Below are 21866 nucleotides of genomic sequence, written 5' to 3' on the forward strand. Positions count from 1 at the left end.
GTTGATTTTGGGACCTTCTACTGTTTTTCAATAGAAATACTTTGCTTCCAAGAACAACATTTTGGTTCAATTTCCCTTCTGTTAGGCATTATCCAGAATCAACCACTGAATCGGATAAAGGCAAGTCCTGGAGTCCGCTAAGTACCTCAAGACTAATGTTAGTAGCGGGTGAAATGGTGGCATCGGACAATAGCAGAAGAAATCAAACTGTAATTCAGACTTTAGTAAGATCGCATGAAACACAGACTCAAGTTTATCTTTAAAATAAGCTTTAATCAGTATTTTTCCTGAAGTGCAGTGGTCATTGTAAACAAAGCAGGTTATTACAGAGGCCCAGATGCATTTGTCCTACTCGCTGCACGACAAAAGGCATCAGACTCTGCTGATCTGAGCTATTCTCTACTTCTTCACAGAAAAGTTTCATTGTAAACTTATAAGGCTTCGTTCACATCTGTGTTACCTTTTATTTTCAGATTTGTAGTCTAAGAATAGAAAAGCGGGACTGACAGCAGTGACTGAAATCCCACGCGAATGAGACTCCGTTAACTTTAATGGAGACAATTGGGTTTTTGGTCAAGATAGCCACCACATTACCGGACAAAAAAAAACTGCATGCTATGCCATCTTGTCCTGTACTCATATGTAAACACGGCCTAATCTGGGAGCGAGACTGTATACTTATGGCGTGTATGTACAGCACAGCACAGCTAATCAGTCCAAGAAATTATGTTGCAAAGATTTGACATTATCTAAACAACCTCAAATGGAAGACTACATTTAAAGGGAATCGGTCAGCAGGTTATTTGCCATGTAATCTGAGAGCAGCATAGTATAGGGTAAGAGAGCCTGATTCCAGTGATGTGTCACTGGGATGCTTGGTGCAGTTTTGATAGAATCTTTGTTATTTCTGTTGTAGATGTAAGAGTAGTCATTATGCTAATCTGTGTATAACCCAACTCACACCGCAGATTCCTGTGTACATTGTCAGCAAGCTGCCACACAATGGTGGGTTCGGGGTTACAGATTAGCTGGACTGTGCGTGTGCGACCTAGTGAGGCAGTGATAATCTCCTGCAGATAAAACATTGATTGTATTGAAACTACGAACACATCCTAATAAGTGGCACATCCCTGGAATCAGCCTTATAATAATATGGTGCTCTCGGATTAAACAGCAAAAACCTGATGACAAATCTCCTTTAATGAACGGAAACGTCATATTAGGGAGCTATTATACATGCATTAGCAGCTAGCACACGCAGTTTATCATGAATTGCTGACTGCACAAGCACTTGTAAGAGTTAATAGAAAAACACATGTAATAATCCCCTAAATCAAAACTATCAGTTTTAAATAAAGCCATCAGAATAATGAATTTTCTCCAGTGTGTCACCAAAAGTTAGACAAGGTTTCTCCATCTTAGGTGTTTTGCAGTGGTTAAATTAAGTGGATACCATACAAAGCTGCACAAGTGGCCATTTTCTTTGGCAATACAAGGGATTAAGCAGCTGGATCTCTGACTATTCACCAATAAGGTGGCAACCACTTACACCATGTATCAGCATTAGAAGCAAGGGAAAATCGAATGTTAATAAATACCATTAATTTGCTTGGGACTATATACGGTATCTTAAAACTTAAAAGCATATAGAATTTGGATAAAGCTAATGTAGCGTCTTACAGAAGTATATAGGGATTTTTTTTCAGAGCATCACTATACCTGCTGTTACAAAGCATTACAGAGCATAAAGCGAATAAGCCAACATCAAATAAAAAGAAACAAAACAAATAGCAACTGGTTTATGACGAAAATTAATCTGTAAATGTAACCTCGGTACTTGTTCTGTGGTTCCTGAGTGTAAAACCTTAGAGAGGTTCCTAAAATGTAACTCCAACGACTAACCATTTAGGATAGCCTGCCCCCAGATGTTCCATTGCGGAGAAGCAAGGTAAGCGGACAACCCTATATCTGAGGAACCCGTGCAATGAGAGGAAACGGCTATAAATCAGATATTGCCGTATTAAAAGGGCTTCTCTGGAAATAGAAACAACAACGAAATGTCATTACAAATAAATTCCTAAATTCATATAATTAGCAAATAGTTTTGTCTAGGGAAATAATCATTATAAGAATTATAATGGCTGCCTCATTGTTACTCTGACAGAAGCCTGTCCTAGAATTTTACAAGAGGTGTGTGAGCATGTGTACCCCATATTCATGTGTAGGAAGATGTGCTTTCAGTGGATATTCTGATGTAATACTACAGATACCAGGAGTGCCAAGGTAAGAAAAGGCTGCTCACACTGCTGTCCACCTGTCCTTCTGATCTAACACTGGAGAACCCAGGAGGGCCATGGTAAGAAGAGGCTGCTCACACTGCTGTCCACCTGTCCTTGTGATCTAACATTGGAGATACCAGGAGTGCCAAGGTAAGAGGCTGCTCACACTGCTGTCCACCTGTCCTTGTGATCTAACATTGGAGATACCAGGAGTGCCAAGGTAAGAGGCTGCTCACACTGCTGTCCACCTGTCCTTGTGATCTAACATTAGAGATACCCAGGGGTGCCAAGGTAAGAAGAGGCTGCTCACACTGCTGTCCACCTGTCCTTGTGATCTAACATTGGAGATACCAGGGGTGCCAAGGTAAGAAGAGGCTGCTCACACTGCTGTCCACCTGTCCTTGTGATCTAACATTGGAGATACCAGGAGTGCCAAGGTAAGAGGCTGCTCACACTGCTGTCCACCTGTCCTTGTGATCTAACATTAGAGATACCCTGGGGTGCCAAGGTAAGAAGAGGCTGCTCACACTGCTGTCCACCTGTCCTTGTGATCTAACATTGGAGATACCAGGGGTGCCAAGGTAAGAAGAGGCTGCTCACACTGCTGTCAACCTGTCCTTGTGATCTAACATTGGAGATACCAGGAGTGCCAAAATAAGAAGAGGCTGCTCACACTGCTGTCCACCTGTCCTTGTGATCTAACATTGGAGATACCAGGGGTGCCAAGGTAAGAAGAGGCTGCTCACACTGCTGTCCACCTGTCCTTGTGATCTAACATTGGAGATACCAGGGGTGCCAAGGTAAGAAGAGGCTGCTCACACTGCTGTCCACCTGTCCTTGTGATCTAACATTGGAGATACCAGGAGTGCCAAAATAAGAAGAGGCTGCTCACACTGCTATTCACCTGTCCTTGCGATCTAACATTGGAGATACCAGGGGTGCCAAGGTAAGAAGAGACTGCTCACACTGCTGTTCACCATGTCCTTCTGATCCAACACTAGAGATACCAGGACTGCTGATGGTAAGAAGAGTCTGTTCACACAGCTGTCCATCCTGTCGATATATGGTATTGGTATCTCCAGGTTACAGCAGCAGGGCTACTACTGTACATGCTCACAAGCATCTGCACTAAGATAATACAGGTATCCATCATGATGTGGCCACGTTAATTCTATAGAGATTACTACCCTAGGAAAAACTATTGAGATTTGCTAATTAAAGACATGTAAGAATTTACCAATAATGACATTTCCTTCAGTTATGGTATTTTTTTTTCCATTCCCAGGGAGCTAGTTTAGTAATCCCTTTTGAATGTAGGGAATAAGGAAGCTAATAGTTACCCTAAAGCGCCAGTCCAATGTTATTCTTTCCCTTTGTTGGGGACCACGTATGCAAGTGCAATGTGTGTAGTTACATACTCACCGGATGGCATCTTTTCAGCGCTGCTCAAGTATGAAAAACTATTATAACTCACCAGATCACTGCGTCAGAAAGTCACTTTTTGTCAATACAAGTCTGTAGGACTCCGAATGTGGTCTCATTAGGATTTCCCACTGACTTGCTTTTAAAACGTGACTTCGGTGACTGCAGTTGTGACCTGCCAAATCACATAGCGATTGCTGTGTGACACGGAGTGCCGGAGTGAAGGTGACGACTGGTGAGCGTGTGACTACATGCATTACCCTAAAAAGGAATAAAGTAAAGCACGGATCAATACTGCCAACCTGCTTCTCTTTTGTCAGCCACTGATCTGGACTTTAGTTGGAATGATAATAACAAGAACGCATGTTCACCTCCAGTCTAGATTAGCAATGCCTGAGAAAGTGCCAAAGGGCGTCAAAAAAAACAAACAAACAAAAAAAAAAAAAAACACAATAACGAAAAAAAAAAACAGACTATGGAAGAAACCCTTAGTGACTCAGAAAAGGTGAACACTAGAAGTATACTACCACTACTGACATTAAACGGTGCAAAAGTCAGAGTCAACTTGAGTGATAAGATGCCACATTCCTAATATTCAAGTTTCTTAACTTCCTAGTTCCCTTTTAGTGGCCTCGGCAGGCACAAGCGCCCTGTACGGAGGGATTGTACTGTTACAAGCAGCTTGGTGCTGGTGCAACGTCACCATAGCTGATGTATAGAGCAGAAGCCTAACCATCTGCAGTACAACTCCATGCGTTTCAAGAAAACAGAGCAAGGTGCTCCACGCATTGTGTGCAGTTGTCAACCATTCCAGACCCAGACAATCAGTACTGGCGAGTAGTGGATTACGAACCAGAGTTACATAAAACAATATATACATATAAGAAAGCTTGCCTTACAATTTTTTGTGCTCAGTTTTATAACAAATGTTGGTCCATTTATTAGAAGCAAAAATTGCCTTATGTGAAAGGCTGCAAATCCACCAGATCCACTCTTTAGTCATAATACACAGTATACTGCTTGGAATCAACATATGCCCCATATCCATCTTCAAGAGGAAATGTACAAAAGAAGCTGTATATCTGTACAGAAAACCATTGTAAAATGTGTCATCATGTACGAGTCAAAGACGGATGGCAGAGTGGTCATTGGTTTCATGCACAGCCAGACATACTTAACACATTTCTATAGAAAAGGCAAAAAAAAAAAAGAAAATTAAAGCTTTTAAATATGGAGACTTGGAAATGATGATTTTATGTTCATAAAATGCAAAAGGAAATAACCATGCTATACAGAAATGTAGGATCTCCGAAAATGTAAAAGGACAAGGCTTCCCGAGTTTAATGGAGAGCACTCTTTAGTAGAGAAGTCACCACACAGCCAGACCAGAGGGACGCTGCCAAAAGGTTTTTGCCTATTGAACCATCCAAACAGTCAGGTAGGGAACCTTAAGACATACTGAACATACCTGTGCAACCCCAGGTAGCTGATCTTCTCTACTATACCGAGTATATGCTTCATTATATAAAATAACTGAACACTTGACAAGAGAAAAGACAGCATCATAGAAATGGGATCACCACAAATCGATTTTACAAAAGTATAACAAATTTTATTTAGACCACACCACATAATCAACTGTAGTAAAAACAATACCAGCGTCGATACGCGTGGGTCATGCATTACTAGAGTCTTGGTGTTTATCCAGCCGGTTACCTGCTCTTTTTGTGGGAAGGGGGCTTTATTCTGGGCGGCTTCTCCTCTACCCTACAGCCGCTTTCAGCTAGGTCCCTTTGGATTTCCAGCACACCCTTACAAGTTCACATGGGAAGTTTGTGTCCTACATATTTGAAACATAGGTTGGGAGGCCAACTAGATTATGATGGGCGACACAGCATGCACATAGGGGTTTGCTTCATCATTTTTTCCCTTTTTCTCCCATTGTAAGATTGCATAACCTGGTATTATTTGCTGTTATTAGACTCTATAATGCTTCCGTAGTATTATACCTGGTATTCTATGGACCCTCATCTCCCATTGTTTGTGGGAGTTTTTAATTGTTTTTACTACAGTTGTTTGTGTGGTGTGGTCTAAATAAAATTTGTTATACTTTTGTAAAATCGATTTGTGGTGATCCCATTTCTATGATGCTGTCTTTTCTCTTGTGAAGTGTTCAGTTACTCATGTATGCATCAGGTGATCCCCTTTGAATATATTGGTATTGGATGGTGCCCGCTCAACCTATGCTGTTCTATTATATAAAATAACCTAGCAAGCTCAAAGGGGCAGTCCCACTGCCACAAAAGTGCTTGCTCTCCATACTAAGTTCCATCCAAGACCTTCTCTTTAGCCTTGATTGATGGCTCCACCTTCTTGACAGACTATGAAATCTCGAACACATATCCCATGCTCACCCAATGTATGCATGGTACTCTTTCTGCTGTGGGAAACAAACACTAACATGACAAGCAAGAACTTTAGTCCAGTGACTTGGAACAACTGGTCAGAGAGCAAGGCTCGTGTAAGATTTCAGTGCAAATCAGAATGGTGGAGCCATCAACCAGGCCCAAAGGGGAAAGTTTATGTAGGGTTTAGTGAAGAGAGCTGGAGCACTTACTAGGACAGACCTAGGAGCACTTGACAGATCATTTGCATAACAGAGTAAAAAGGATTTTCTCTACAATGTTCAGTCCATCTCTGGTCCCATAGGGATGTTTGAACAGATTCCCTATCCAAAATTGAGGATGGTTGAAGGGGTTGTCCCATGAACAAAGTACATTTTAATCAATAGATCTTGGAATAAAAAGATTATTTACAATTAAAGGTGTTACAATTAAAATTGTTCCTGTGCTGAGATAACCTTATACATGTGCCCCTGCTGAGTAACGGCAGTGTCTGATTGTACAGGAACATGGTCTGATCATACCACATCTCCCGGGCAGGAGAGGACACGAAAGGGAGTATACAGACAGGACAGAATGGGATGCAACAGCCGGAGCTCCTACCTCACTGACTTGATTTATGATGCTCTCAGAGGGCTGAAGATGAGGCGGAAACACTTGCTCATCTGATCAAATAGGCACCAAAATATTTTACTTTACAGAAACCAGCCTGTATACGCTCGTTTCCTCACCTGCTCAGGAGATGTGATATGATCAGACATGTCCCTGTACGGTCAGACACAGCCATTACACAGTACACAGCAGGGACATGTATATAACATTATTTCAGCACAAGAACATTTATTTAAGCACATCCAATTGCGGAGCTTATTTTTATCCAAGATCTATTGATTAACATGTACTTTGCCCAATGAGTTATGAACTTAAATAGGTTTTCCCAGGAACAGACTCCTTTTACATAAAAATGTAAAGTCTGCCAGGAAGAACTAGTGTGTGGGGATATGAAGGGTGATTATTTCCAGAGATGTATTATTTCTGCGATACTTTGGTGTATGACCAAAGGAAAACTGCAAGAAATAGTCACTCAGCTTCTTGGAATAGGACCGTGGTGAAGTGGGCAGCACATGAAGGATGAATGCTAATTTCTTGAGGTCGTCTTTTAGCAACAAGTTCGTTAAGAGAAAATGTAGGACTATGGAATACTAGTCAGAAATCTTGTACAGTCAAGTAATTATCACTATGGATGTGCCTTGGAGCAACAGAATCTCTCTAATATGGATACATCACATATTAGAGATCTTCACACAAGTCTACATCACAATTAATATTTAGGATAAACCTTTCATCAAAGAGCAGGTGTAACTAAAGCGTATTAATGGCCGCACACTAATGAAAGAAGTTGGAGCAGCCAAGGTTTCTCAATTTCCAAACTCTGACTTGTGGCATGGTTCTACTCTATTGCAGTAGCCATTTTTTTTGCTAAGGCCAAATTCTAGCTACCACTGTAAAAATGATAAGGTGGCAATCAATACAACGGTAGATAATGACTTTTTTTTTGCAAACATGACATGTACAATTAAATATAAACAAAAATAACAAATCTCTATGGAAGCCAGCATTACTTATCAGCTCTGCCATCACTAAAACTTATTTTCTATAGGGGTATCTTAAGTTTTTTGGTGAAAATCTCATTAAATAACATAGAATGTGTCTTCAAGATAAAGTTTAAACCATAAGAAATTTGCCGTAGATAGTAAAATGAAATTAGACTTCAGAGAGTATAAACATGTACATAAATTTCACAAATCTAAGTCGCTTGAAATTAAAGCAAAAACAAAATGATTTTGGTTTCATCGTGAGATCCAACATGGAAGACTTGTATTGGAATGCAAGAGGAAGGTGCGTGTGTGTGTGTGTGTGTGTGTGTGTGTGTGTGTGTGTGTGTGTGTGTGTGTGCGCGTGTGTGCGCTTTAATTAAGTGCCTGAATTTAGAAAAAAAAAAGTCACATGAGGATGGTCAAAAGAGACATAGAAGAAGATATGGCTTTGTAGGAATGTCTGAAAACAAACACTGGGCTTGGAATAAACTAATGAAGATTGTCCGGTGTTTAACTCCAACAAAAATAGTAATAACATGACAATTGGAATAATGAGGAAGAAATGTACAAACTTAGAATATGTTCCACACCCGCCAAGTGAAACAGTTACCAACGTAGACAGAGCTTGTCACGCTCTTTAAGGTAGCCACAGTTTGGCAGAGCTGGTGCTTTAAGGATCAGGGTCTGTGATGGTGGGACTTCAGATACAGGCACAGTCCAGTTGGAGGGAGCAAAGTACTCCTTTAATAAGGCAATGTCCCTCAAAGAAGGACACATCGGAAGAAGCTGCTCTTCTTTTGCTGTTCTTGGGTAATTTTGACTCCTTGGTTGCTGCCTTGGGCACTATTTCCTTCCTGAAATAAACAAATTATACACTTCAGTCAGTAGCCCAAAGGATATAGCCCATATATTGAGTATTCAGGAGCACCTTCGCAACCCCTTAAACTGGATACAGTCAGAGTCTGACCCTGAACGCAAGGTATGGGATCTACAATATATCCAGAACACTTCAAAAAGCAATGTGCATTATTTTCTCTCTCAGCTTCTTGCCAAGACATTGGCCACCTCTCCTACTTGTAAGCAGTTTCCTATACAGAATGCTGGGACTGGGAGAGCACACAATTTGGGTCCTCGGCTCAGCCATGTCGCTGGTCTGAATCAGGCAGTCAAGAGGCAGAGGAGCGGTGCTTTCCTAACGATAAAGGGCCCCTGCAGATGAGCGTACAAAAGTGTTAGCTCTCCACATCTGCTCTGTTTTGGCTAAAGGGATGACATCACAGCTTACATCACCGACGCAGCCAATCACGGAGATCAACAGCTCTGCTAATATTGAAGGTATGATCCGCTGATGTGGCGATTGGCTGCAGTGGTGATGTGACGTCAACGCTGCAGACAAAACAGACAGGAACAGCAGCAGAGAGCCAACGCTGGAGCAGGACAGCAGTAGCTGGTTTTGCTATTTTACAGTGCTAGATTTGTTTGGGGTTCACTTTTAGAAAAGTGGAAATCCCCTTTCAGGCAACTAGATGGATTTGAGATATGTCCTAGATAATTCTTGTCTTAAGTGTACAAATCACAGCAAAAACAAACTCCTGCACATGGCTTGGATCAAAATTTTCCAACTGAACTGCCCATCCAACACCCCTAACCCGGTATTAAGGATTTACAAATTTACACCCATTAAGGACTAACATCCACTTATCTTACCATTTTCTTGTCCATTTTTGCTTTGATGTCCCGCGCCAAAGTCAAAAATGCCTACAACATAAATGACAAAATGATAAAATACAAAAACAACTTTTAAAGACAGAAAAAGTCATGTGCGTAATGAAAGTCTGTCCGCAAGAGTGGTGAAACCAAGCACAGCACGTTGTAGGGGACATTGCCTTAATCTTTATTCAAAATGCTCATGAGGTGATCAGTGCACTCCGGCTGTGGCGGAGCGGTTGTCGATCAAGGGAAAGGTGGCGGAGACAGCTGTAACGCATGGAGGTAAAAATGCATTAAACCGTGAGAAAGGTGAACTGATCACTTCATTACCATATTTAAAGAACAATTTGCGTTTTTTTTTAAATCCGTCACAATGCGTCGTTTTGCAGAAAAAACGCATCCTGCAAAAGTGCTTGCAGGATGCGTTTTTTCCCCATAGACTTCTATTGACGACGCATTTGCGACGGATTGCCACACTTCGCATCCGTCTTGCGATGGATGCGTCGTGCTTTGGCGGACCGTTGGGAGAAAAAAACGCTACATGTAACGTTTTTTTCTCCTGACAGACCGCTTTTTCCGACCGCGCATGCGCGGCCGGAACTCCGCCCCCACCTCCCCGCACCTTACAATGCATCCGCTGCACCCATTGTGCAATGCAGCAAACGCTAGCGTCGGAATCTCTCCCCGACGCATTGCGACGGGGAGATTCCGACGCTAGTGTGAAAGGAGCCTTACAGGTTGCTTTGCTCGGTTGCACCACTTACGTGTAAACAGACTCCTTGTAAGGGTAAAGTGATGATCCAGAATATGGTTATTATTTATATATGTGAAAACAAAGATTATGTCACTACAACCCTAGAGGCTGTGGTTAAGTCAAGTACTTCCACATACAGCTTCAGAGCCACAACCTGGGAGAGCAGCTTAGTCATGCCACTGGCCTCACCGGCCAACTGTAAATACTCTCAGTGCCATACATTTAGAGAGTCGCAAGAAAAAGTAAAAAGGATTGGACCATAAGGATTGAATGGGAAAGGTTAGAACATTTACTGTATATAAATAATATATTTAGAATAATTTTACTAAAGTTTTTAAATTGGAATAATTTTGAAAAAAACAAAACGAAAAACAATTCCATCATTGTTTGTTGTATTTAAAATGACCCGTCAAGATGATTCTCTAGATAACCTTATATAGTAATTATCATTTTAGCGGCTTAAAAAAAAAAAAAGAATTTTGTAAAATATGTATATATCTGTGAAATGTGCTGGAACAAGAAGTCGTATCCAAGGAGAACCCATCCTGCATCTTACTTGAAGGGATATCACGGCAGCTAAAGTATCGAGACGCTACAGTTATTTCAACGGCAGTTAGTCACGGCAGGAGTCAGGACCCCACTCTATGTACCTGTCTATTTTGGGTATGTCTGCAGAGTAAGCACTTATTACTTGGATCTAGCTTTTTCTATTAACCCATCTTACTCCTTCACCATGTTTACATATGCCCTTACAGTGTTTGCTTCACTAATCCTTACTCTCCTTTGCTATCCCCAAACCCCAGCACCCTCTAACCAAATAATTATCTCCCCTTCCCTCTTTCCTTCCCACCTGACCTCCTCTGCTGACCTGCTCCTCAACCTCAAATCTGTCCTAATAAAACATAGAACAAGCCGCCCACTCTCCTTCTCCCACCTGCTCTCCCTTTCTCTGCTTCTCCTCACTGCTGGTGACATATCTCCCAACCCTGGACCCCCACAGCTCATGCCTCCCATTATTACCCCCTCCTACCACTCCCTATCTAATATGAACTACCGCAATCTTTCCAACATAAAACCCGTGCCCCTGACGCCCACCCCCCTGCTCCCTCCCTCTGGAGCACTCTGGAATACCCGCTCAATCTGCAATAAGCTTCATGTGATTTATGATTCATGACCTTTTTCTCTCCCACAAGCTTACCTTCCTCGGCCTCACAGAAACTTGGCTAACACCTTTTGACACTGCCTCCCCTGCTGCGCTGTGTTACAGCGGCCTCCGTTTCACCCACACCCCTCGCCCCGGCAACAGACATGGTGGAGGAGTGGGTCTTCTCCTTTCTTCTAACTGCACCTTTAACCCAATCCCACCTCTACCCTCCCTTATCCTCCCCTCTTTTGAAAGTCCACTCTGTCCGCATCTACTCTCCCTCCTACCTCCAAGTGGCCATCATATACAGACCTATGGGCTCGGCCATTGCCTTTATTGACCAATTCTCTACCTGGCTTCTTCACTTTCTTTCCACTGACATTCGCACTATCATCATGGGTGACTTCAACATCCTCACTGATACCCTTCACTTCTGTCCCTTAATTCATCTTTTGGACTTACTCAGTGGTCCTCCGCAGCCACCCACACAGACGGCCATACACTAGACCTGGTCTTCACCTATCTCTGCTCTCTAACTTCACCACCTCCCCTCTCCCCCTATCCAACCACCATCTGCTCACTTTCTCATCCCTGTCCTACTCACCGGTCACCCATGTCCAGCAACATGCGCACCCCCGCAGAAACCTCGCACACCTAGACACCCACACACTCTGTCTCTCTCCTACCACTGGCATCCATATCCTCACTCCACGACACAGAGTACCACTGCTTTCGACAATGCCACTATCGCATCAGCTATTGACACGGTTGCCCCTCTCGTTCATGGCAGAGTGTGGCTTATCAATAGACAACCCTGGCACAATAACACCACTAAAAAGCTCCGGCAAGTGTTCAGGGTTGCAGAGCGGCGCTGGAAGAAATACACATTCGCAAGACGACTTCACTCCATTCAAACAGGCAACACTCGCTTTCAAATCTGCTCTCACCTCTGCTAAACAGGCCTACTTCACAACCCTCATACCTTCCCTATCCTACAACCCCAAACAGTTATTCAAAACCTTTAACTCCCTCCTCCGCCCCCCACTGCCCCCTCCAACCTCCCTCATCTCTGCTGAGGACTTTGCCACATACTTTAAAAATAAGATCGACCAAACAAGGCAAGTCTTCATCGTTCAACCACCACAACCCCTTTGTATACCAGACCAATGCCAAAACCCCATAACCTCCCTATCCAACATCACTGAACGGTAGCTTAATTGTCTCCTCTCCAAATCACACTTCACCACCTGTGCGCTCGACTCCATCCCTTCCAACCTCCTCCCCACGACTCTTATCCCATCCCTAACCCACCTCTTCAACCTATCACTAACTCCAGGTACCTTCCCTTCTGCATTCAAACATGCCACAATCACGCCAATCCTTAAAAAGCCAACCCTCGATCCAACTGCTATATCCAGCTATCACCCAATATCGCTGCTCCCATTCGCTTCCAAACTCCTGGAGCAGCACCTTCACACTGAACTTTCCTCCCACCTCTCATCTAACTTGGTCTTTGACAATCTACAATCTTGTTTCCGCCCCCAACACTCAACAGACAGCCCTGTCCAAAATTACTAACGACCTAACAGACAAAGCTAACGGACAACACGCTATATTCCTCCTTCTAGACCTGTCCCCTGCTTTTGACACAGTTGACCACTGCCTCCTACTACAGATCCTCTCCTCTTTGGCAAAGACCTCGCCCTATCCTGAATCTCCTCATACCTTTCCAACAGCACATTCAGTGTCTCCCACACTACCTCCTCATCCCACCCTCTCTCTGTTGGAGTCCCCCAAGGCTCTGTTCTAGGACCCATACTCTTAATCTATACACTTGGCCTGGGAAAACTCAAAGTCTCTGATCTACCTCTTTGGCCCAGACCAGCTGTCCAGAATCTCGGAGTGTCTATCAGCCATATCCTCCTTCTCCTCTCGCTTCCTCAAACTCAATATGGACAAATCTGAACTCATTATCTTTCCTCCATCTCATAGATCTTCCTTACCTGACCCATCTATCGCAATTAACGACATTATGCTTTCCCCCGTACCGGAAGTCCGCTGCATCGGAATAACCCTTGACTCTGTCCTGTCCTTCAAACCGCACATCCAAGCTCTTTCCACCTCCTGTTGCCTTCAGCTCAAAAATATCTCCAGAATCCATTGTTTCCTCATCAATCCACTAAAATGCTTGTGGATGCCCTCATCATGTCCCACCTCGACTACTGCAACATCCTTTTCTGTGGTCTCCCTGCTAACATCCTTGCACTTCTCCAGTTCATCCTTAACTCTGCTGGCCGACTAATTCATCTCTCTCCTCCTCCGCTTCTCCCCTCTGCAAATCTCTTCACTGGCTCCCATTCCCTCAGTGTATCCAGTTCAAATTACAAATACTGACCTACAAAGCCATCCATAACCTGTCTCCTCCATATATCTCTGAACTAATCTCCCGATATCTTCCCTCATGTAATCTCTGATCCTTCCAAGACCTCCTTCTCTCCTCCACACTTATTCGCACCTCACCCAACCGCCTCTAAGACTTCTCCCAAATATCCCCCAATCCTCTGGAATTCTTTGCCCCAACACGTCCGACTATAAACCACATTCGGATCCTTCAGACGGAACCTGAAAACCCATCTCTTCAGGACAACCTACAGCCTGCACTGACCCCGCTGCCTCCTCAGCACTACTGGAGCTACCGCCTCACCAACACCGGAGCTCCTGCAACCCTCAACCTATTGTCTCCATCCCCACCATCCTATAGAATGTAAGCTTGCAAGGACAGGGTCCTCGCCCCTCTAGGACCCCTCTGTATCAGTCTGTAATGGTTAGTTTGTTTACTGTAAGTGATATCTGTAATTTGTATGTAACCCCTTCTCATGTACAGCACCATGGAATCAATGGTGCTATATAAATAAATAGTAATAATCTACTTGGAGATAAGATTAAAGACAAGCACACGCAACTTGTTTGCTCCTATCGTTCTGCAAAATGAAAACATCACAATATATAGGAAAACCGATATACTTACATTCTCCACATTGATATTAGCCTTTGCACTAGTCTCCATAAATTTGATTCCATATTCAAGAGCCAACTAAAAAAAACAAGAACAGATAAAGTTTGCTTGTCTTGTGTTGATGTCTTCAATGGAAACTGTACAACACTCAGTTAACCCCATTTAAATTAACAAAATAAAAAAATGGTTTTTCCTCTATCTTTCCCATAGACGAGGGCTGACATATCCATTTTCATCTACAGTCTCACTACACGACAAACAAAGGGCATAGAGGAGTAGGCAGATGTGTGACCCGTCTCCTGTGTAGTAGCCCTACACACTGTGGATGGTGCATGCTCCGCAGCTTGTGAACTTCACAGCCTTACCATCATTCCAAGAGGGGCACGGCCACATTTGTGGGCCCCACTGTGCTGCTCTAAGCTCCTCCATGCCACCCAGGACCTGTATTACTGCAACAGATCCTTGGCAGCGCAGCGACGGGTGACCATTGTGATAATGGGAAGATGTAAAGGCTTGCTCCATGTAGTGTCGTCCGACAGTGGGAAATATTAATTAGGTATATTATTTGAGATATTTTCACAAATAAAAGAAAAAAATATATATTATAATAAATGCATTCATAATGGTACATTCCTTTTAACCCCCTTCTGACCTCGGACGGGTTAGTACGTCCGAGGTCAGAACCCCTGCTTTGAGGCGGGCTCTGGCCGTGAGCCCGCTTCAAAGCCGGGACACGTCAGCTGTTCTGTACAGCTGACATGTGCCCGCACTCGCGATCCACCCGCCGCTATTAACGAGTTAAATGCCGCTGTCAAACGCTGGCAGCAGCATTTAACTAGCGATTCTGGCCATCACGTGTTCGGGGGTCAGCAATGCGTCGGCATGACAACCAGAAGTCTATTGAAGACCTCTATGGCCACCCTGTGGTCAGCGCTCATAGCAAGCCTGTAATTCAGCTACATAGGAGCAATCTATGCATCGATCCTATGTAGTAGAGCCGATCAGGCTATGCCAGCTTCTAGCCTCCCATGGAGGCTATTGAAACATGGCAAAAGTAAAAAAAAAAAAAAAAAAATTATATATATAAAAAGTTTAAATCACCCCTTTTGCCCAATTAAAGATAAAAAACAACAACAAATAAAATAATCAAAACTACACATATTTGGCATCGCCGCGTTCAGAATCGCCCGATCTATCAATAAAAAAAAAAAAAAGAATTAACCTGATCGCTAAACGGCGTAGCGAGAAAAAAAAATTAGAAACGGCAGAATTACTTTTTTCGGTCGCTACGACATTGCATTAAAATGGAATAACAGGCGATCAAAAGAACGTATCTGCACTGAAATGGTATCATTAAAAACGCCAGCTCGGCACGCAAAAAGTAAGCCCTCATCCGACCCGATATCCCGAAAAATGGAGACGCTACGGGTAATTGTGCAATTTTTTTTTTTTTTTTTTAGCAAACTTGGATTTTTTTTCACCAATTAGATAAAAAAGAACCTAGACATGTTTGGTGTCTATGAACTCGTAATGACCTGAAGAATCACAATGGCTGGTCAGTTTTAGCATTTAGTGAACCTAGCAAAAAAGCCAAACAAAAAACAAGTGTGGGATTGCACTTTTTTGCAATTTCACCGCACTTGGAATTTTTTTTCCCGTTTTCTAGAACACGACATAATAAAACCAATGATGTCGTTCAAAAGTACAACTTGTACCACAAAAAAATAAGCCCTCACATGGCCATATTGAGGGATAAATAAAAAAAAGGTATGGCTCTGGGAACGAGGGGAGTGAAGATCAAAAATGAAAAAAATCTGGGGTCATGAAGGGGTTAAGGACCAAGACAATTTCTTTTTCTCTAGTTTTTTTTTTTTTAATGGAATCCTTTACATCACAATCTAATCTACGGTACTTATGAGCAAACATAAAATTATATTGTCTTTGTTTTTTATTTTTTTCATAAAAGTATTTATTGATGGGTAATATATAGGTCACAAAATAAATATACCTTATATAGTGGGACTAAAAAAAACAAACAAAAAGGCCAATGAAAACCCAAAAGTCATTATCTCAGTAAATTAGAATAATTAACAAAAAACACATACCGTATTTTCCGGCGTATAAGACGACTTTTTAACCCCTGAAAATCTTCTTAAAAGTCGGGGGTCGTCTTATACGCCGGGTATCTATGGTGGGTGGGGGGGGAGTGGTCCCGATGACGGAGGGGGCGTCTCACAGGGAAGTGTGAGTATGCCCCATTACCTCATATTATAGCTGCAGCGTCAGCGTGGGGTGCTGGGGAGCGGCGGCGGCGGCTGCTCCTTTGTGCCGCGTGGGTGCTGTGGGGCGGCGGTTCCTTTTGGTACAGCGTTGTGGCTCTGTGCTGTGGGGCGGCAGCGGCGGCGTATCTTCAGGGAGAGTCAGTCGGGGCTCCTCCGGCATCTCCCGAAATCCCGGAGGCGCCGGCAGCTCCATTGCTGCGATGCGGTGGCCTCCGGGAAAATGGCCGCTGGGGGCGGCGCAGGCTCAGATTCAGATCTCGTCTCCCGAGATCTCGGGACGAGATCTGAATCTGAGCCTGCGCCGCCCCCAGCGGCCATTTTCCCGGAGGCCACCGCATCGCAGCAATGGAGCTGCCGGCGCCTCCGGGATTTCGGGAGATGCCGGAGGAGCCCCGACTGACTCTCCCTGAAGATACGCCGCCGCTGCCGCCCCACAGCACAGAGCCACGACGCTGTACCAAAAGGAACCGCCGCCCCACAGCACCCACGCGGCACAAAGGAGCAGCCGCCGCTCCCCAGCACCCCACGCTGACGCTGCAGCTACAATATGAGGTAATGGGGCATACTCACACTTCCCTGTGAGACGCCCACTCCGTCATCGGGACCACTCCCCCCCCCAAAAAAAAAGGCACATTAGTCACCGGCCGTATAAGATGACATACGGCGTATAAGAAGATCCCCGATTTTTAAGATTTTATATTTTAACTGGAAAAGTTGGGGGGTCGTCTTATACGCCCAGTCGTCTTATACGCCGGAAAATACGGTATATACATTTTTATATATAATTTTTTTACCTAGTCTATATTATTACTATATATAGTGATATATTACCAAATATTTTTATGAAAAAAAAAACAAAAACCTGACAATCAAAGTACACATTTGGTATCACCACATCCTATAAAGTTGTCCCATTAGCAAACTCCTTCAGTGAGGAGAAAAAAAAGAGCAAAACACGATGCTTTATTATCATACCGATGAACAAGAAGTGGAATAAAATGCGATCACAAAGACTTATATATATATATATATATATATATATATATATATATATATATATACACACACCCCAATAAAATAAAAATAGTATAGCTGGAAACGTCATCTTGTCCCTAGGTGGTGGCACGATTCTAACGCATCGGGTATTCTAGAATATGCATGTCCACGTAGTATATTGCCCAGTCACGTAGTATATTGCCCAGCCACGTAGTATATTGCGCAGCGACGTAGTATATTGCCCAGCCAGGTTTGTCACAGGTTAAAAAATAAAAATATACTCACCTTTCCGAGGGCCCCTTGTAGTCCACGGCAGCTTCTGGTCCCAGGGTTGGTATGAGCGCAGGACCTGTGATGACGTCACGGTCACATGACCGTGATATTATGGCAGGTCCTTCTCCCATACCATCTTTGCCACAGGAACCTGCAACGGAAGATGGCGGCCGGCGCGAGTGACTACGGAAGGCGAGTATAGCAGTATTTTTTTGAACATTACATTTTTTCTATTGATGCGGCACAGGCAGCGTCAATAGTAAAAAGTTGGGGACACACAGGGTTAATAGCGCCGGTAACTGAGTGTGTTACCCGCAGCATAACGCGGTCCGTTACCGCTGGCATTAACCCTGTGTGAGCGGTTACCGGAGGGGAGTATGCGGGCGACAGGCACTGACTGCGGGGAGTAAGGAGCGGCCATTTTCTTCCGGACTGTGCCCGTCGCTGATTGGTCGCGGCAGCCATGACAGGCAGCTGGCGAGACCAATCAGCAAATGAATAACCGTGACAGAAGGACAGACAGACAGACTGAAGTGACCCTATTCATCCCTATGACATTATTATACATGTGTGTGTATATATATATATATATATATATATATATATATATATATATATATATATATATATATATATATATATATATATATATATATATATATATATATACATACATATATATACATACACACATATACACACACATACATACACACACACATATATACACACAGTGGTGTTCAAAAGTCCTGCATAGGATAAATTGATTGATTTTTCACGTTTTAAACGTTTTCTGTCGAATTTCTTCAATATTAATATGACTTATTATTATTAATTATTATAGCGCCATTTATTCCATGGCGCTTTACATGTAAGGAGGGGTATACATAATAAAACAAGTACAATAATCTTGAACAATACAAGTCACAACTGGTACAGGAGGAGAGAGGACCCTGCCCGCGAGGGCTCACAATCTACAAGGGATGGGTGAGGATACAGTAGGTAGGGTAGAGCTGGCCGTGCAGCGGTTTGGTCGATCGGTGGTTACTGCAGGTTGTAGGCTTGTCGGAAGAGGTGGGTCTTCAGGTTCTTTTTGAAGGTTTCGATGGTAGGCGAGAGTCTGATATGTTGTGGTAGAGAATTCCAGAGTAGGGGGGATTCATGAGAGAAATCTTGAATGCGATTGTGGGAAAAGGAGATAATAGGGGAGTAGAGAAGGAGATCTTGTGAGGATCGGAGGTTGCGTGCAGGAGAGTACCCGGAGACGAGGTCGCAGATGTATGGAGGAGACAGGTTGTGGATGGCTTTGTATGTCATGGTTAGGCTTTTGTACTGGAGTCTCTGGGTGATGGGGAGCCAGTGCAGGGATTGACAGAGGGGAGAGGCCGGGGAATAGCGGGGGGACAGGTGGATTATTCGGGCAGCAGAGTTTAGAATAGATTGGAGGGGTGCAAGAGTGTTAGAGGGGAGGCCACAGAGCAGGAGGTTGCAGTAGTCAAGGCGGGAGATGATGAGGGCATGGACTAGGGTCTTTGCGGATTTTTGGTTTAGGAATGTGCGGATCCGTGAAATATTTTTGAGTTGGAGGCGGCAGGAAGTGGAAAGGGCTTGGATATGTGGTTTAAAAGAGAGATCAGTATCAAGGATTACCCCAAGACAGCGGGCTTGTGGGACTGGGGAGAGTGGGCAGCCGTTTACTGTAATGGATAGGTTCGTTGGGGAGGTCGTGTGAGATGGGGGAAAGATGATGAATTCTGTTTTGTCCATGTTAAGTTTTAGAAATCTAGTGGAGAAGAAGGATGAAATAGCAGACAGACATTGAGGGATTCTGGTTAGTAGGGTGGTAATATCTGGTCCAGAGATGTAGATCTGTGTGTCGTCAGCATAGAGATGATATTGAAAGCCGTGAGATTCTATGAGCTGTCCCAGGCCAAAGGTGTAAATGGAGAAGAGCAGGGGTCCTAGAACTGAACCTTGCGGGACTCCGACAGATAGGGGGCGAGGTGAGGAGGTGGTGTGTGAGTGGGAGACGCTGAATGTACGGTCAGTTAGGTATGACGAGATCCAGGATAGGGCCAAGTCTGTGATTCCAAGGGATGAGAGGATCTGCAGCAGCAGGGAATGGTCCACTGTGTCAAAGGCAGAGGACAGGTCCAGGAGGAGGAGGATAGAGTAGTGTCGCTTGCTCTTGGCAGTTAATAGGTCATTGGTGACCTTAGTTAGGGCAGTTTCAGTGGAGTGGTGTGACCGGAAGCCTGATTGAAAGCTTCCGGTCACATATCGTATATGGTTTTGTTCAGAATACAATTTTGCATTCTCTCCCTGTAATATTTTTAGCTTTTGATGCAGTTTTGCTTGAAATTATTGCAACAATTTGGGAATTGAAAGCAGAACTAGATATTGTACAGCTTCAGATCCAAAATTAGCCAATCACAGATGAGGTTCTTGTGACCAATCATAACCTGGATATGGCAGCCAATCACATTGCATTACATTGTTTTATCTGTTGGTCTATCTAGTGAATCATACTGTAGAGTTTTATGATGGGAGCCTTCAGATTTTTGTCAGCAGAGGATCGTGTGCGAGTTGTGGTGCTACATGAAGAGGGTTATACTGGCCCCCAGATCGCAAGGAAGGTCGGCTGTAATCAGAGTACAGTCGTAAGAATTTTGCAGAATCATAAGCAGCTTGGAATTACCCAGGACCGGCCCAGATCTGGTCGCTCCCAGAAAGTCAACTAAAAGGGAGGATAGAGTACTGATAAGAACATCCCTTGCCAATCGAAAGCTCACCTCTCCTCAGCTTCTGCGAGAATGGCAAGAAAAGTGCAATATTGAGGGAGCAACATCAACTGTTAGGAAGAGATGTTTGGAAGCAGGATTGAGAGGGTGCAAGGCCCGAAAGAAGCCATTGATGACAGCCATACAAAGACAAAGGCGAAAACTGTGGGCATTGAAATATTTAAAATGGAGGAAAGAGGAGTGGGAAAAAGTGCTATTTAGTGATGAAAGCACTTTTTGCATTTTAGGAAATGATGGCAAGTCATATGTGAGAAGGTTCCCACATGAAGATACAAGCCAGAGTGTTTGAGCTCCTCTGTGAAACATCCGATGAAAGTAATGGTCTGGGGCTGTATGGCAGCCAACGGTGATTGAAGACTTCATATTGTGGAGGGTATGGTTAATGCAAAAAAATACATAGACATTATTAATAAGAAAATGCTGCCTTCTGCTCAACACTCTGAATTAAATAAAAAATAATAAATCTTAAAAAGTAAAATTTAAGTCTGTGTGAACTTGCATTGGAAGTTAGTGAACTTAGAAACCTGTTCACCATTCTACACACTGTACTGGTGTAGGTATGGTTATGCTGTAAAAAAAAAAAAAAAAAAAAAAAAAAGATCAAAAATGAGAATACCAAAACAATTTACACACTTGGGACATTCAAAAATGAGTATGGCATACAATGAGGGATTACAAAAACATATGTTCCACCAGTTTCACTGTAGAGATGCAGAAGTATGAAACAGTTTTCTTCACGCCTATGCAGGACTTTTGAACACCATAGTATTTGTTTGTATGTATGTATGTATGTATATATATATATATGTGTGTGTGTGTGTGTGTGTGTGTGTGTGTGTGTGTGTGTGTGTGTGTGTGTGTGTGTGTGTGTGTGTGTGTGTGTGTGTGTGTGTGTATGTATGTATGTATATATATATATATATATATATATATATATATATATAGAGAGAGAGAGAGAGAGAGAGAGAGAGAAATGGAACAGCACAATGCTCTCCAATGGTGGGTGCCTAGCCCCCTGGATAAAATGGTCCAAACATTAATCCAACATGTATACCAAATAGTAGAAAGAAGGCAGCACTCCAAAAATTTCAGGTGAAAAAAGGTAAAGTCTTAATCGACCCACATCACTGCGCGACGTTTCGGCTCACTGAGCCATATATATATATATATGTGTGTGTGTGTGTGTGTG

The 21866-nt window shown here is 43.3% G+C and overlaps 1 protein-coding gene across 3 annotated transcripts in view; it reads right to left on the minus strand.

The window, feature by feature from the left end:
- Nucleotides 1–252: 252 nt before the first annotated feature.
- The window catches only part of RAB8A (RAB8A, member RAS oncogene family), a 73043-nt gene continuing 51429 nt past the window's right edge, over nucleotides 253–21866 (minus strand). The window contains exons 6-9 of one of the 3 annotated variants that reach the window (XR_011315353.1): nucleotides 14338–14403; nucleotides 9409–9459; nucleotides 2528–8555; nucleotides 253–2387 (exon numbers count right to left, since the gene is read on the minus strand). Coding sequence is in view for 1 of the 3 variants with exons in the window: in XM_069740359.1 (XP_069596460.1) it covers nucleotides 8463–8555; nucleotides 9409–9459; nucleotides 14338–14403 (210 nt within the window). In the remaining 2 variants the exon portion in view is untranslated. Of the gene's footprint in view, nucleotides 8556–9408; nucleotides 9460–14337; nucleotides 14404–21866 lie in introns of all 3 variants that reach the window. The other 2 variants (XR_011315352.1, XM_069740359.1) reach the window with 2 other exon arrangements.

The sequence above is a fragment of the Ranitomeya imitator genome, chromosome 1, assembly GCF_032444005.1.
Source record: "Ranitomeya imitator isolate aRanImi1 chromosome 1, aRanImi1.pri, whole genome shotgun sequence".
In the NCBI taxonomy this organism is placed as follows: domain Eukaryota; kingdom Metazoa; phylum Chordata; class Amphibia; order Anura; family Dendrobatidae; genus Ranitomeya; species Ranitomeya imitator.